A 17,495-nucleotide genomic window follows, 5' to 3' on the forward strand; every position below is an offset into this window, starting at 1 on the left:
CGTGAATTATGCTCAAAACCAATGCTCTCCACTTCCAAATGGTGTGCAATGGCATAAATAACCCTATTTAAGCTTAGTTACACGTTCGCATTGAAAGGGACTGAGTTATCAACTTTTCCAGTTTTTATGCGTGCAAAATGCTTTTCAGAGCGAGAAAAACACTTTTTGACCCACAACGTGTTTTTGACCCTAACACGTGAATTATGCTCAAAACCAACGCTCTCCACTTCCAAATGGTGTGCAATGGCATGAATAACCCTATTTAAGCTTAGTTACACGTTCGCATTGAAAGGGACTGAGTTATCAACTTTTCCAGTTTTTATGCGTGCAAAATGCTTTTCAGAGCGAGAAAAACACTTTTTGACCCACAATGTGTTTTTGACCCTAACACGTGAATTATGCTCAAAACCAATGCTCTCCACTTCCAAATGGTGTGCGATGGCATAAATAACCCTATTTAAGCTTAGTTACACGTTCGCATTGAAAGGGATTGAGTTATCAACTTTTCCAGTTTTTATGCGTGCAAAATGCTTTTCAGAGCGAGTAAAACACTTTTTGACCCACAATGTGTTTTTGACCCTAACACGTGAATTATGCTCAAAACAAATGCTCTCCACTTCCAAATGGTGCGCTATGGCCTAAATAACCCTATTTAAGCTTAGTTACACGTTTGCATTGAAAGGGACTGAGTTATCAACTTTTCCAGTTTTTATGCGTGCAAAATGCTTTTCAGAGCGTGAGAATCACTTTTTGACCAAAAATGTGTTTTTGACCCTGACACGTGAATTGTGCTCAAAACCAATGCTCTCCACTTCCAAATGGTGCGCTATGGCCTAAATAACCCTATTTAAGCTTAGTTACACGTTTGCATTGAAAGTGACTGAGTTATCAACTTTTCCAGTTTTTTTGCGTGCAAAATGCTTTTCAGAGCGAGAAAAACACTTTTTGACCAACAATGGGTTTTTGACCCTAACACGTGAATTATGCTCAAAACCAATGCTCTCCACTTCCAAATGGTGTGCGATGGCATAAATAACCCTATTCAAGCTTAGTTACACGTTCGCATTGAAAGGGATTGAGTTATCAACTTTTCCAGTTTTTATGCGTGCAAAATGCTTTTCAGAGCGAGAAAAACACTTTTTGACCCACAATGTGTTTTTGACCCTAACACGTGAATTATGCTCAAAACCAACGCTCTCCACTTCCAAATGGTGCGCTATGGCCTAAATAACCCTATTTAAGCTTAGTTACACGTTCGCATTGAAAGGGACTGAGTTATCAACTTTTCCAGTTTTTCTGCGGGCAAAATGCTTTTCAGAGCGAGAAAAACACTTTTTGACCCACAACGTGTTTTTGACCCTAACACGTGAATTGTGCTCAAAACTAATGCTCTCCACTTCCAAATGGTGCGCTATGGCCTAAATAACCCTATTTAAGCTTAGGTACACGTTCGCATTGAAAGGGACTGAGTTATCAACTTTTCCAGTTTTTATGCGTGCAAAATGCTTTTCAGAGCGAGAAAAACACTTTTTGACCCACAACGTGTTTTTGACCCTAACACGTGAATTATGCTCAAAACCAACGCTCTCCACTTCCAAATGGTGTGCAATGGCATGAATAACCCTATTCAAGCTTAGTTACACGTTCGCATTGAAAGGGATTGAGTTATCAACTTTTCCAGTTTTTATGCGTGCAAAATGCTTTTCAGAGCGAGAGAATCACTTTTTGACCAACAATGTGTTGTTGACCCTGACACGTGAATTGTGATCAAAACTAATGCTCTCCACTTCCAAATGGTGCGCTATGGCCTAAATAACCCTATTTAAGCTTAGTTACACGTTCGCATTGAAAGGGACTGAGTTATCAACTTTTCCAGTTTTTCTGCGGGCAAAATGCTTTTCAGAGCGAGAAAAACACTTTTTGACCCACAACGTGTTTTTGACCCTAACACGTGAATTGTGCTCAAAACTAATGCTCTCCACTTCCAAATGGTGCGCTATGGCCTAAATAACCCTATTTAAGCTTAGTTACACGTTCGCATTGAAAGGGACTGAGTTATCAACTTTTCCAGTTTTTCTGCGGGCAAAATGCTTTTCAGAGCGAGAAAAACACTTTTTGACCCACAACGTGTTTTTGACCCTAACACGTGAATTGTGCTCAAAACTAATGCCCTCCACTTCCAAATGGTGCGCTATGGCCTAAATAACCCTATTTAAGCTTAGGTACACGTTCGCATTGAAAGGGACTGAGTTATCAACTTTTCCAGTTTTTATGCGTGCAAAATGCTTTTCAGAGTGAGAAAAACACTTTTTGACCCACAACGTGTTTTTGACCCTAACACGTGAATTGTGCTCAAAACAAATGCTCTCCACTTCCAAATGGTGCGCGATGGCATATAACCCTAATTTAAGCTCAGTTACACGTTTGCATTGAAAGGGACTGAGTTATCAACTTTTCCAGTTTTTATGCGTGCAAAATGCTTTTCAGAGCGAGAAAAACACTTTTTGACCCACAATGTGGTTTTGACCCTAACACGTGAATTATGCTCAAAACCAACGCTCTCCACTTCCAAATGGTGTGCAATGGCATAAATAACCCTATTTAAGCTTAGTTACACGTTCGCATTGAAAGGGACTGAGTTATCAACTTTTCCAGTTTTTATGCGTGCAAAATGCTTTTCAGAGCGAGAAAAACACTTTTTGACCCACAATGTGTTTTTGACCCTAACACGTGAATTATGCTCAAAACCAATGCTCTCCACTTCCAAATGGTGTGCGATGGCATAAATAACCCTATTTAAGCTTAGTTACACGTTCGCATTGAAAGGGATTGAGTTATCAACTTTTCCAGTTTTTATGCGTGCAAAATGCTTTTCAGAGCGAGTAAAACACTTTTTGACCCACAATGTGTTTTTGACCCTAACACGTGAATTATGCTCAAAACAAATGCTCTCCACTTCCAAATGGTGCGCTATGGCCTAAATAACCCTATTTAAGCTTAGTTACACGTTTGCATTGAAAGGGACTGAGTTATCAACTTTTCCAGTTTTTATGCGTGCAAAATGCTTTTCAGAGCGTGAGAATCACTTTTTGACCAAAAATGTGTTTTTGACCCTGACACGTGAATTGTGCTCAAAACCAATGCTCTCCACTTCCAAATGGTGCGCTATGGCCTAAATAACCCTATTTAAGCTTAGTTACACGTTTGCATTGAAAGTGACTGAGTTATCAACTTTTCCAGTTTTTTTGCGTGCAAAATGCTTTTCAGAGCGAGAAAAACACTTTTTGACCAACAATGGGTTTTTGACCCTAACACGTGAATTATGCTCAAAACCAATGCTCTCCACTTCCAAATGGTGTGCGATGGCATAAATAACCCTATTCAAGCTTAGTTACACGTTCGCATTGAAAGGGATTGAGTTATCAACTTTTCCAGTTTTTATGCGTGCAAAATGCTTTTCAGAGCGAGAAAAACACTTTTTGACCCACAATGTGTTTTTGACCCTAACACGTGAATTATGCTCAAAACCAACGCTCTCCACTTCCAAATGGTGTGCGATGGCATATAACCCAATTTAAGCTTAGTTACACGTTTGAATTGAAAGTGACTGAGTTATGAACTTTTCCAGTTTTTATGCGTGCAAAATGCTTTTCAGAGCGAGAGAATCACTTTTTGACCAACAATGTGTTTTTGACCCTGACACGTGAATTGTGATCAAAACTAATGCTCTCCACTTCCAAATGGTGCGCTATGGCCTAAATAACCCTATTTAAGCTTAGTTACACGTTCGCATTGAAAGGGACTGAGTTATCAACTTTTCCAGTTTTTCTGCGGGCAAAATGCTTTTCAGAGCGAGAAAAACACTTTTTGACCCACAACGTGTTTTTGACCCTAACACGTGAATTGTGCTCAAAACTAATGCTCTCCACTTCCAAATGGTGCGCTATGGCCTAAATAACCCTATTTAAGCTTAGTTACACGTTCGCATTGAAAGGGACTGAGTTATCAACTTTTCCAGTTTTTCTGCGGGCAAAATGCTTTTCAGAGCGAGAAAAACACTTTTTGACCCACAACGTGTTTTTGACCCTAACACGTGAATTGTGCTCAAAACTAATGCTCTCCACTTCCAAATGGTGCGCTATGGCCTAAATAACCCTATTTAAGCTTAGGTACACGTTCGCATTGAAAGGGACTGAGTTATCAACTTTTCCAGTTTTTATGCGTGCAAAATGCTTTTCAGAGCGAGAAAAACACTTTTTGACCCACAACGTGTTTTTGACCCTAACACGTGAATTATGCTCAAAACCAACGCTCTCCACTTCCAAATGGTGTGCAATGGCATGAATAACCCTATTCAAGCTTAGTTACACGTTCGCATTGAAAGGGATTGAGTTATCAACTTTTCCAGTTTTTATGCGTGCAAAATGCTTTTCAGAGCGAGAGAATCACTTTTTGACCAACAATGTGTTTTTGACCCTGACACGTGAATTGTGATCAAAACTAATGCTCTCCACTTCCAAATGGTGCGCTATGGCCTAAATAACCCTATTTAAGCTTAGTTACACGTTCGCATTGAAAGGGACTGAGTTATCAACTTTTCCAGTTTTTCTGCGGGCAAAATGCTTTTCAGAGCGAGAAAAACACTTTTTGACCCACAACGTGTTTTTGACCCTAACACGTGAATTGTGCTCAAAACTAATGCTCTCCACTTCCAAATGGTGCGCTATGGCCTAAATAACCCTATTTAAGCTTAGTTACACGTTCGCATTGAAAGGGACTGAGTTATCAACTTTTCCAGTTTTTCTGCGGGCAAAATGCTTTTCAGAGCGAGAAAAACACTTTTTGACCCACAACGTGTTTTTGACCCTAACACGTGAATTGTGCTCAAAACTAATGCCCTCCACTTCCAAATGGTGCGCTATGGCCTAAATAACCCTATTTAAGCTTAGGTACACGTTCGCATTGAAAGGGACTGAGTTATCAACTTTTCCAGTTTTTATGCGTGCAAAATGCTTTTCAGAGTGAGAAAAACACTTTTTGACCCACAACGTGTTTTTGACCCTAACACGTGAATTGTGCTCAAAACAAATGCTCTCCACTTCCAAATGGTGCGCGATGGCATATAACCCTAATTTAAGCTCAGTTACACGTTTGCATTGAAAGGGACTGAGTTATCAACTTTTCCAGTTTTTATGCGTGCAAAATGCTTTTCAGAGCGAGAAAAACACTTTTTGACCCACAATGTGGTTTTGACCCTAACACGTGAATTATGCTCAAAACCAACGCTCTCCACTTCCAAATGGTGTGCAATGGCATAAATAACCCTATTTAAGCTTAGTTACACGTTCGCATTGAAAGGGACTGAGTTATCAACTTTTCCAGTTTTTATGCGTGCAAAATGCTTTTCAGAGCGAGTAAAACACTTTTTGACCCACAATGTGTTTTTGACCCTAACACGTGAATTATGCTCAAAACAAATGCTCTCCACTTCCAAATGGTGCGCGATGGCATATAACCCTAATTTAAGCTCAGTTACACGTTTGCATTGAAAGGGACTGAGTTATCAACTTTTCCAGTTTTTATGCGTGCAAAATGCTTTTCAGAGCGAGAAAAACACTTTTTGACCCACAATGTGGTTTTGACCCTAACACGTGAATTATGCTCAAAACCAACGCTCTCCACTTCCAAATGGTGTGCAATGGCATAAATAACCCTATTTAAGCTTAGTTACACGTTCGCATTGAAAGGGACTGAGTTATCAACTTTTCCAGTTTTTATGCGTGCAAAATGCTTTTCAGAGCGAGAAAAACACTTTTTGACCCACAACGTGTTTTTGACCCTAACACGTGAATTATGCTCAAAACAACCTGATCTCACAGAAATGCGTGAAATGACCACGAACACCTAGTACCAGATTCCGTGCTCCTTTCACGTAATGTGTTAAAATTACGTGAAAAGGAGCACGGAAACAGTCTCCACTGAAAGCCAATGAGTCCAAATTCCGTGAGATGGCCACGCAAACCGTGTCGTGGTGGATGCACGCATTTTCAGCTTCAAAGACGTCACGCTGTGGGTGGTGTTTCAGATCCCGGAAGTGCAAATGTAGACTAATTGATATTGTTAAAAAAGATCGGATTATTAGCCATAACGCTGTAACCATCCAAGACAGACTGTGTAACGATGGTATGTGCTTCTTTCGAGTCCAAAAGCCCCGTGTAATATCAACTTCATTTTAAGAAAACACATTTTATTGTCAATGTCATATCACGGAGAAGCACTACATTACCCATAATCCTCATGTTTATCTGTGACCAGCAAATACAAATAAAACAAATTGAGCTTTCATCATATTTTCTTAGTAACTAAAATGTCCTTTTTGTTTTCCACATTGAATTTTCATTTTTAATTCAATGAGTGAAATTTTCTTTTCTTTTTTTAAATCTGAAAAACACCGGCGTTGCCTGTCGCCTTGGTAACGCCGGCGTATCCCCCAAAGGAAACACACACACACGCACGCACACACACACACGCACGCACGCACGCACGCACACACACACACACACAATGCATTTCGCTGCTTCAACAACAAAAAAATACAAAAATATAAATTAATATAAATTAATACAAAAATAATTATTAATTAATATTAATAATAACTCTAATATTATTACTTTCAAAACATTGGCCAAAATTAAACACAGAGCTGCCAACTCTCAGGGTTTGACCGTGTGACACGCGCCTTTGCCTGCTTACACACACACGCCACACATCCAATTTCTCACGGCAAAAAAAAACAAAAACACGCGTCCGTCCACCCCCCGTCCACCCCCTCAACAATCCTGATCGCCCCTCAACAATCCCGATCGTCCCCCCCCCCCCCCCCCCCTTAAATAAATAAATACATATATAAATATGTAGGGCAGGCAGCTATAACGCTATGGTTCCCATCGACCACACGACCTGGCCATTATTTAATTTTCTGTTTTATATATTAGTAGGCTATAGGCTATTATTATCCCGAAAATATTGATTCTAGGTTCCACGTTGCAAACGATTTCATGAGTTCAAACATAAACATTCATTGTAACATAACATTCATTCATAGATCGGCTCCAAACCACGTTAACGACGTTAAGCCACCAGAGTGGTGGTGACGTTATATTATTCGCGTCGACAGCAGCGAACAGCTGTAGTTCACAAAGTGGCCTCACACAAAACCTAACATTATCAAACTTCTTCTCGAACATTTTTAGTTTTCTTGGCATGAAAAATTATCATTTAAATCCACAAACAACATATGTGTAATCCAGGGCATATAAAGACTGGGACTCGAAAATAATTACTTTCTCTCCATTGAAACCCATTCATATTTTTCGATCCCATAGGTCGGGCTCTACCTGAAGGGGCGTGACTTCGCCACTCTATAGAGAAGAGCCGTGTAATAAATAAATCAATAAATGTATTTATTTATTTATTATATACGGAGACTTCCTTGAAGCAAGGAGGATGGTCAATGGTCAGATACAGATCTTGTTATAACGATAATTGAATAAAAGCTATGGTCTACTTATAATATTATAACTAAATAATTGTATATTTATATATATATATATGATATATAATATATATTGTAAACCTCATAGGCATATAAAGACTGGGACCAGAAAATAATTACTTTCTCTCCATTGAAGCCCATTCATATTTTTCGATTTCAGAGGTCCCGTGGGCTCTACCGGAAGGGGCGTGACTTCGCCACTCTATTAAACTTACTCATACGTTATGGTCATAGGCTGGCGCCAGACTAAACAGCGCCTCCACGAGTGCCGCCGAGGTAATGACACCCCAGTTGTGAGGGGACATCAATGAACTTTGTTTTGACAATAAAATGTCTGCTGACTTCAGTGGCCATTAGACCTTCAGCCAGGGTGCATCTTGGGATTACTCTGTGAAAATTGTGGGTCTCTGGGAAAAAGCCAGCCCTAACCCTAACCCTAACCCTAACCCTAACCCTAAACCTCAGACCCCCCCCCTCCATGCCCTTGGCGTCCGACCGGGCCAAGTTTCGGTGTGGGGGTCCCAGTTATGCCCTAGAATAAGGTATTCAAGTTTCAGGGCGGTAGGACCTTCCTATCTCAAAAACTGTCTTTCCACCACATTCTGACGCACTAGGTCTTACCGGCAACACTTCTGAGAGGCTTTGTCCAAATAACAGTCCATTTCGGAAAACTTTTTTTCTCTAAGGGCTAGAAATCCAAATCTCGGATATGTCGTTCTCGGGACCCCGGGAAGTGTGCGTGTACATTTTGGAATCTCTAGCTTGCTCGAAAAGGTGGGAAAAGGGGCGTGACCTCCAACAGTAGAGTAAATGTACATAAGACAGAGGTTAGTTTCTAGTCCCCATTTTTTGTGGGATGGACGTGTACATTTGTGGCTTAAGGTGTGTAGACACAGCTGGTGTGTCTACAAGTGAAGTCTGGGGTCAAAAGGTCAAAAGGAGCCGGCACCACGCCGCTTATGAGATAACAAAAAGTTAATGTGCATTTCTCTCATAACTTTTTGTCATTATTAAAGTGACGCCTGATTCTCAGATATGCATGTTGGATGGCTAGGGTGTAGGTCTGGGGAGAACTTCAGGCCAAAATCTTGCAAGCGAGCCGGTGAGGTGCAACAAGATGGAGCACTTGCTGAGTTATTTCTTGTAGGGCTGCACCCCTAGGTTGATAATGATATGTGTCCTTTGAGACCCCCTTTGATATAATATAGCTTACTTGTTAATGTCCTCGACTCAGTCACCTATTGCATCATTTCCTTTAAGGCTTCGGCCTCCTAATAGATCATTTCATATATATGAAACCACCACTGGGACCTGACCTGGCAACAATTTTCCATATCCATATGGGGATGGGGGGGGGGGGTGGTTCTTGTGGACAGTAGGGGTGTACACTAGACATAGGAAGCACACTCAGGAGGAGGAATGACCTCTCAGTGAGAGGTCATTCTCACACATATTTAATGAATTGTTTCAAATAACCCTGCCTCGTTAAAGCTTCATTAAAAAGTAACATATTAATTACAAGTCTAAACTGCAGATAATATAAACATATTTCAAGGTTTCCTTTTGAAGGAAATCTTGGAATATCTGTCTATTTCCTAACCAGCGGGTAAAAGCCAACGTTTACAACAAAAACAACCCACTTGACGGCAGCACCGTTGCCGCCATGTAAGGAGCAGAGGGGGCTGGCAACCATAGCAACCATGAGAGTCACGTGCGTATCACATGTTTAAAGCCGTTATTGTATTTAATTAATTAAATATTAAAATATATATTATATATATCATATATATAAATATACAATTATTTAGTTATAATATTATAAGTACCATATTATAAGGACCATAGCTTTTATTCAATTATCGTTATAACAAGATCTGTATCTGACCATTGACCATCCTCCTTGCTTCGAGGAAGTCTGGTGGTCTCCGTATATAATAAATAAATAAATAAATACATTTATTGATTTATTTATTACACGGCTCTTCTCTATAGAGTGGCGAAGTCACGCCCCTTCAGGTAGAGCCCATGGGACCTATGGGATCGAAAAATATGAATGGGTTTCAATGGAGAGAAAGTAATTATTTTCGAGTCCCAGTCTTTATATGCCCTGGATTACACATATGTTGTTTGTGGATTTAAATGATAATTTTTCATGCCAAGAAAACTAAAAATGTTCGAGAAGAAGTTTGATAATGTTAGGTTTTGTGTGAGGCCACTTTGTGAACTACAGCTGTTCGCTGCTGTCGACGCGAATAATATAACGTCACCACCACTCTGGTGGCTTAACGTCGTTAACGTGGTTTGGAGCCGATCTATGAATGAATGTTATGTTACAATGAATGTTTATGTTTGAACTCATGAAATCGTTTGCAACGTGGAACCTAGAATCAATATTTTCGGGATAATAATAGCCTATAGCCTACTAATATATAAAACAGAAAATTAAATAATGGCCAGGTCGTGTGGTCGATGGGAACCATAGCGTTATAGCTGCCTGCCCTACATATTTATATATGTATTTATTTATTTAAGGGGGGGGGGGGGGGGGGACGATCGGGATTGTTGAGGGGCGATCAGGATTGTTGAGGGGGTGGACGGGGGGTGGACGGACGCGTGTTTTTGTTTTTTTTTGCCGTGAGAAATTGGATGTGTGGCGTGTGTGCGTGTGTGTGTAAGCAGGCAAAGGCGCGTGTCACACGGTCAAACCCTGAGAGTTGGCAGCTCTGTGTTTAATTTTGGCCAATGTTTTGAAAGTAATAATATTAGAGTTATTATTAATATTAATTAATAATTATTTTTGTATTAATTTATATTAATTTATATTTTTGTATTTTTTTGTTGTTGTAGCAGCGAAATGCATTGTGTGTGTGTGTGTGTGTGTGCGTGCGTGCGTGCGTGCGTGCGTGCGTGCGTGCGTGTGTGTGTGTGCGTGCGTGTGTGTGTGTTTCCTTTGGGGGATACGCCGGCGTTACCAAGGCGACAGGCAACGCCGGGATCTGAAACACCACCCACAGCGTGACGTCTTTGAAGCTGAAAATGCGTGCATCCACCACGACACGGTTTGCGTGGCCATCTCACGGAATTTGGACTCATTGGCTTTCAGTGGAGACTGTTTCCGTGCTCCTTTTCACGTAATTTTAACACATTACGTGAAAGGAGCACGGAATCTGGTACTAGGTGTTCGTGGTCATTTCACGCATTTCTGTGAGATCAGGTTGCTCAAAACCAACGCTCTCCACTTCCAAATGGTGTGCAATGGCATGAATAACCCTATTTAAGCTTAGTTACACGTTCGCATTGAAAGGGACTGAGTTATCAACTTTTCCAGTTTTTATGCGTGCAAAATGCTTTTCAGAGCGAGAAAAACACTTTTTGACCCACAATGTGGTTTTGACCCTAACACGTGAATTATGCTCAAAACCAATGCTCTCCACTTCCAAATGGTGTGCAATGGCATAAATAACCCTATTTAAGCTTAGTTACACGTTCGCATTGAAAGGGACTGAGTTATCAACTTTTCCAGTTTTTATGCGTGCAAAATGCTTTTCAGAGCGAGAAAAACACTTTTTGACCCACAACGTGTTTTTGACCCTAACACGTGAATTATGCTCAAAACCAACGCTCTCCACTTCCAAATGGTGTGCAATGGCATGAATAACCCTATTTAAGCTTAGTTACACGTTCGCATTGAAAGGGACTGAGTTATCAACTTTTCCAGTTTTTATGCGTGCAAAATGCTTTTCAGAGCGAGAAAAACACTTTTTGACCCACAATGTGTTTTTGACCCTAACACGTGAATTATGCTCAAAACCAATGCTCTCCACTTCCAAATGGTGTGCGATGGCATAAATAACCCTATTTAAGCTTAGTTACACGTTCGCATTGAAAGGGATTGAGTTATCAACTTTTCCAGTTTTTATGCGTGCAAAATGCTTTTCAGAGCGAGTAAAACACTTTTTGACCCACAATGTGTTTTTGACCCTAACACGTGAATTATGCTCAAAACCAACGCTCTCCACTTCCAAATGGTGTGCAATGGCATAAATAACCCTATTTAAGCTTAGTTACACGTTCGCATTGAAAGGGACTGAGTTATCAACTTTTCCAGTTTTTATGTGTGCAAAATGCTTTTCAGAGCGAGAAAAACACTTTTTGACCCACAACGTGTTTTTGACCCTAACACGTGAATTATGCTCAAAACCAACGCTCTCCACTTCCAAATGGTGTGCAATGTGTCGTGGCAATTCCCCTTTAACAGAGATTGCGTCTAGGCCAGACGAGATTCCCACTGCAATAAAGCACACAATACATTGGAAAGCAAATGTCCTAGGTTTTAATGCATGCATACATTAGACCCCTCTCTAGCAGAGTGAGTCCTGAGTACAAGTTGACATGGTTTCTTATGCAGTTTCAGACCCTCTCCACACAAAAGGTACATCAAAGAAGAGAGGAGAAGACCAAGGGACAAATTCTTCTCTTTACGACCCTTCTGTCCCAACACCTAGGAATACAATGGTTGGGGTTCACGACAAACAAATGCAAATTCCAGATGCCTATCTTTGTGACGTTCTCACCCAAAGCACAAGGATCAATAGACAGCTGGGAGGAAATGGGCGAGACAATCAGGGTTGAAACTGAGGACACTACAATTTACACAAGAACAGACAAACTTATCAAACAACAATTCGGATATGTAGATTTTTCCATCACACTCCCCCCTTTGATTATTTTATAATCATAATAATAATAAAAATCGATCATGTTTAATTCTCAACACTTCTCCGCTTTTACGGGAGGTGCTTTAGTTTGCTTAGGGAAAAACTGATTTTCTTCATTCGTCTTCCTCACTGCTTGAGTTATCACTCCAATCCTGGATTGGGTAGATTTTAGATACTGGTGCTGGCACTGTGGCTCTGATTTTATTGGTTTCTGATTCTATTGTTTCAACTATTACAAGTTGGGCAACCGTGGCTGTGGTTAATTTGGTCACACAAGCTTTAACACATGCAAACAATATAGTTAGAATTATTGCTATGATGAGTAGGGCCACAACAAACATTATTGCATTCCTCACAAAGGACGTACCCCAATCCGAGAACCAACTCCCGAACACACTTTTGATATCCCATGTAGTGGTTTTGTGAAGGTTAATTATGGCTTTAGTGTTTTCCTTGTGGAAATTCTCAACAGATTGATTTGCTGAGTGTACGTATGAACAGCATTCCGTGCCAATCATTTTACACACGCCTCCGGTTGAGGCAAGAATAAGATCTAATGCCATGCGGTTTTGTAGTGCCACTTTAGTCACCTCCTCGAGTTGTGTTGACATGGCCGTGATGACCCTGTCTGTGCTATTAATGTGAGTCTCCAATGCTAGGGATAGTGCCTTTGTCTCCTGTTGGTTCAAATAAACACCATATCCAGGCACCATCATCCCAAAGAATCGTTGGAGATCACGTTTGTGAATGGTATGGTGTCCGTTTAACACCTGTATTTCTTGTGGGGTTACTACGCGGATCATCGGGACTACATATGCTAAGTAACAGATACCCTCCCCACCATTAGGTATATAACTGTAGATTTTCCTGCCACATCCAAGGAACACTCCGGGTGGTAAAGCTACTGATTGAGGACTGATTTGCTTCGATGCATCCAGCGATAGGTTATGTATTGGGCCAACGCAATTACTATCTTCCAGGTGGATCACGTCCTTGGGGTTGGGATTAAGTCGGGTAATGTTTATGCAATTAGTAACGTTATATAATTCTGCTATCGTGAACTGATGACGAGGTCTTTTTGTCAATTGGGACGCTGGTTTACTGAAATGTGGAAGTTCGCATCTAATTTCCGTACATCGTGTCGTGCGCAGGGTAGGTGGTGTTAACCATGATGAGGTCAGCACTGTCGAACACTCGACCCTGGGAATGCTAAGCGATCTATTGCACACTGCACCAACAGATGGGCAGTCACAATGTGTTCCACTTCTACCCGCCACACAGTCAGTTTGCGCATGATACGATTTTACTGTCAACAGATCGCCATAGTTACCTTTACCTTTTGATATTACCGCCATCCCAATGATCCGTGTCTGATTAAATCCCTGCGGCGCGTGTTCCCTCGCCATATTTTCTATCAAGTTAGGAATGTCTGGTGCCTTTAAGTAATATTTCTGCAGTGAGGCTATAAATTTGGGGTCATCGCAAGCATTATTGTCATTCTTAGACGTTAAGTTCTGCCAGTTTATAGTCATGAATTGCAGGTGGGACAGCGGAATTGCTGCCACAACTGGCCCTTCAGCGCTGCTGGGTATATGCATGCACATCCAACAATTTGTTTTGTTTAGATGTTCCACTGCTTCGTGCATTAACCGAATTATTGAATTATCTATATCAGGTCCCACCGAGCGGTGAGTCCTTGGGATTGGTTCAATCGCATGGTCTGGTTTGTTGTCGTGTATCAACAATGATGGAATAACCATAATGACAATTAGAATTACCAGTCCATAAATGGTTCGTTGAATCCCCCGTCTGATCCTTCGAAAGGGGTACCGTTGTCCGGGTCTGGCGTCCATGCTGATTGATGTCGGTTCTGGCCGCGTCTCTCCCCAGGCCAGAAAATATCTGGGCCTGGATCTGACGTGATTGTGTGTGTGAGGGTGAGTTACTAGCACTTCACCCTGGTTTCAGTGTTGGGGTGACGGCCAAGGGGGTTGGGTCAAAGATGACCGTCGAGGTGAGTGGTGACGGCTGGGTTGCAGTGGCTGGCGTGGATCCTCTCAGTTGTCTTGACAGCCGACGATGGCGTGGATCCTTTCAGCTGTCTTGACCACCGGCGATGTGAAGTGGTGGTGCCCGTTTGCAGTGGCTGGCGTGGATCCTCTCAGCTGTCTTGACAGCCGACGATGGCGTGGATCCTTTCAGCTGTCTTGACCACCGGCGATGTGAAGTGGTGGTGCCCGTTTGCAGTGGCTGGCGTGGATCCAGGTAGCCCTCTCAGCTATCTTGACAGCCGATGATGTGATCAACAGGACTTGGAATGGTCCCAACCACCTTGGTGAGTTCCAGGCACGTCGTCGGTAATCCTTCACCACAATCCAATCGCCTGGTTGTAGATCATGGAGTTGCCCTTCTCTGGACAGTGGTAAAGCTTCTTTCACCTGTGTACGGATAGATTGCAAAGTTCGAGAGAGATTAATACAGTAATCAATCATGTCGTGATGAAAAATTTCTGTGTTCAGGCTGCTGTTGTGTGGTGCACCTGTCCCCATTGGCATCGGCCGTCCCATCAGGACTTCATATGGGGACAGACCTACCTTTACTCTGCTGCGTCCCCTCATGGCCAGTAGGACCAGTGGCAAGACCTTTAGCCATGACATACCTGTATCCTCAGTTGCTTTGGCCAGTTTGTTCTTTAGTGTACCATTCTCTCTCTCTACCGCCCCCGCACTCTGAGGGTGGTACGCACAATGGGTGCGTAAGTCAATTCCTAAATACTTGGACAACTGTTGGATGGCCTGGTTCACAAAGTGTGAACCATTGTCACTGGATAATTTCTTTGGGATTCCCCACCTAGGGATGATTTCTGTGATCAAGGCTTTGGCCACAGCTGCAGAGTCAGCCGCTTTGGTGGGGAATACCTCAACCCATTTGGAGAACATGTCTACCATCACCAAACAATACTTCTTTCCCTCACATGGTGTTAATTCTATAAAATCCATCATCAGATGATCAAACGGTAATGATGGAGGTGGGTGGTTGGTGGGTGCGACTTTCTGTCCTCTCCCTACATTGTTGGTGACGCACACAATACATTTGGCACAAAAACTTTGTGCATAATTTGAAAATCCTTGTGTATACCAGTGCCGGTCAATGCTATCTACCATACCCCCCTTTGACACATGGTCTCTACCATGTGTCATAGTAGCGTAGATAGGGAACAAACATTTGGGCAAGCAGGGACGCCCGTTCGGGCCGTACCACAACCCAGCACGGTATTCTGCGCCGGCTGATTTCCACAGCCGACGTTCTGCGGGTAGGGCCTTGGTCTGAGCCTTTGCCAATTCTTCGATTGTAACCGAAGACGTCAATTGTGCCATCTGCAAGGAGGAGGAAAGCGGGGCTCTGGCAGCTGCTTTAGCACCCTCATCAGACACCGCATTCCCTCTGGAAACCAGGTCCTCAGCCCTAGTGTGTGCTTCGCATCGACAAACAGAGATGGCTGTGGGCAAGAGGATAGCATCCAGCAGGTTAGCAACCAAATGTGAATGATTAATTCGTTGACCTGTAGATGTGAGGAAACCGCATTTTCCAGAGAGTGCCAAAGTCATGTACGACACCAAAAGCATATCTACTGTCAGTGTAGATGGTAACCCGTTTACCTTTTGACAGTATGCATGCCCTGGTCAGAGCGAATAGTTCAGCCGCCTGGGCTGAAAGGTTGGATGGTAACCTTGCTGATTCCACCACGCAGTGGCATAAATAACCCTATTTAAGCTTAGTTACACGTTCGCATTGAAAGGGATTGAGTTATCAACCTTCCAGTTTTTATGCGTGCAAAATGCTTTTCAGAGCGAGAAAAACACTTTTTGACCCACAATGTGTTTTTTACCCTAACACGTGAATTATGCTCAAAACTAATGCTCTCCACTTCCAAATGGTGCGCTATGGCCTAAATAACCCTATTTAAGCTTAGTTAAACGTTCGCATTGAAAGGGACTGAGTTATCAACTTTTCCAGTTTTTATGCGTGCAAAATGCTTTTCAGAGCGAGAAAAACACTTTTTGACCAACAATGGGTTTTTGACCCTAACACGTGAATTATGCTCAAAACTAATGCTCTCCACTTCCAAATGGTGCGCTATGGCCTAAATAACCCTATTTAAGCTTAGTTACACGTTCGCATTGAAAGGGACTGAGTTATCAACTTTTCCAGTTTTTATGCGTGCAAAATGCTTTTAAGAGCGAGAAAAACACTTTTTGACCCACAATGTGTTTTTGACCCTAACACGTGAATTATGCTCAAAACCAACGCTCTCCACTTCCAAATGGTGTGCAATGGCATAAATAACCCTATTTAAGCTTAGTTACACGTTCGCATTGAAAGGGACTGAGTTATCAACTTTTCCAGTTTTTATGCGTGCAAAATGCTTTTCAGAGCGAGAAAAACACTTTTTGACCCACAATGTGGTTTTGACCCTAACACGTGAATTATGCTCAAAACCAACGCTCTCCACTTCCAAATGGTGTGCAATGGCATAAATAACCCTATTTAAGCTTAGTTACACGTTCGCATTGAAAGGGACTGAGTTATCAACTTTTCCAGTTTTTATGCGTGCAAAATGCTTTTCAGAGCGAGAAAAACACTTTTTGACCCACAACGTGTTTTTGACCCTAACACGTGAATTATGCTCAAAACCAACGCTCTCCACTTCCAAATGGTGTGCAATGGCATGAATAACCCTATTTAAGCTTAGTTACACGTTTGCATTGAAAGGGACTGAGTTATCAACTTTTCCAGTTTTTATGCGTGCAAAATGCTTTTCAGAGCGAGAAAAACACTTTTTGACCCACAATGTGTTTTTGACCCTAAAACGTGAATTATGCTCAAAACCAATGCTCTCCACTTCCAAATGGTGTGCGATGGCATAAATAACCCTATTTAAGCTTAGTTACACGTTCGCATTGAAAGGGACTGAGTTATCAACTTTTCCAGTTTTTATGCGTGCAAAATGCTTTTAAGAGCGAGAAAAACACTTTTTGACCCACAATGTGTTTTTGACCCTAACACGTGAATTATGCTCAAAACCAACGCTCTCCACTTCCAAATGGTGTGCAATGGCATAAATAACCCTATTTAAGCTTAGTTACACGTTCGCATTGAAAGGGACTGAGATATCAACTTTTCCAGTTTTTCTGCGTGCAAAATGCTTTTCAGAGCGAGAA

The 17,495-nt window shown here is 41.8% G+C and overlaps 1 protein-coding gene across 1 annotated transcript; it reads right to left on the reverse strand.

Annotated features, from left to right (window-relative positions):
• Positions 1–12,386: 12,386 nt before the first annotated feature.
• LOC311369785 (uncharacterized protein) lies at positions 12,387–14,033 on the reverse strand (the record flags this gene model as incomplete). The annotated part of the gene is made up of 1 exon (XM_084487985.1): positions 12,387–14,033. One exon carries the CDS (start codon positions 14,031–14,033, stop codon positions 12,387–12,389), a length of 1,647 nt encoding a protein of 548 aa, XP_084344111.1.
• Positions 14,034–17,495: the final 3,462 nt, after the last annotated feature.

The sequence above is a fragment of the Micromesistius poutassou genome (assembly GCF_964030765.1).
Source record: "Micromesistius poutassou genome assembly, chromosome: 24".
Lineage (NCBI taxonomy): Eukaryota > Metazoa > Chordata > Actinopteri > Gadiformes > Gadidae > Micromesistius > Micromesistius poutassou.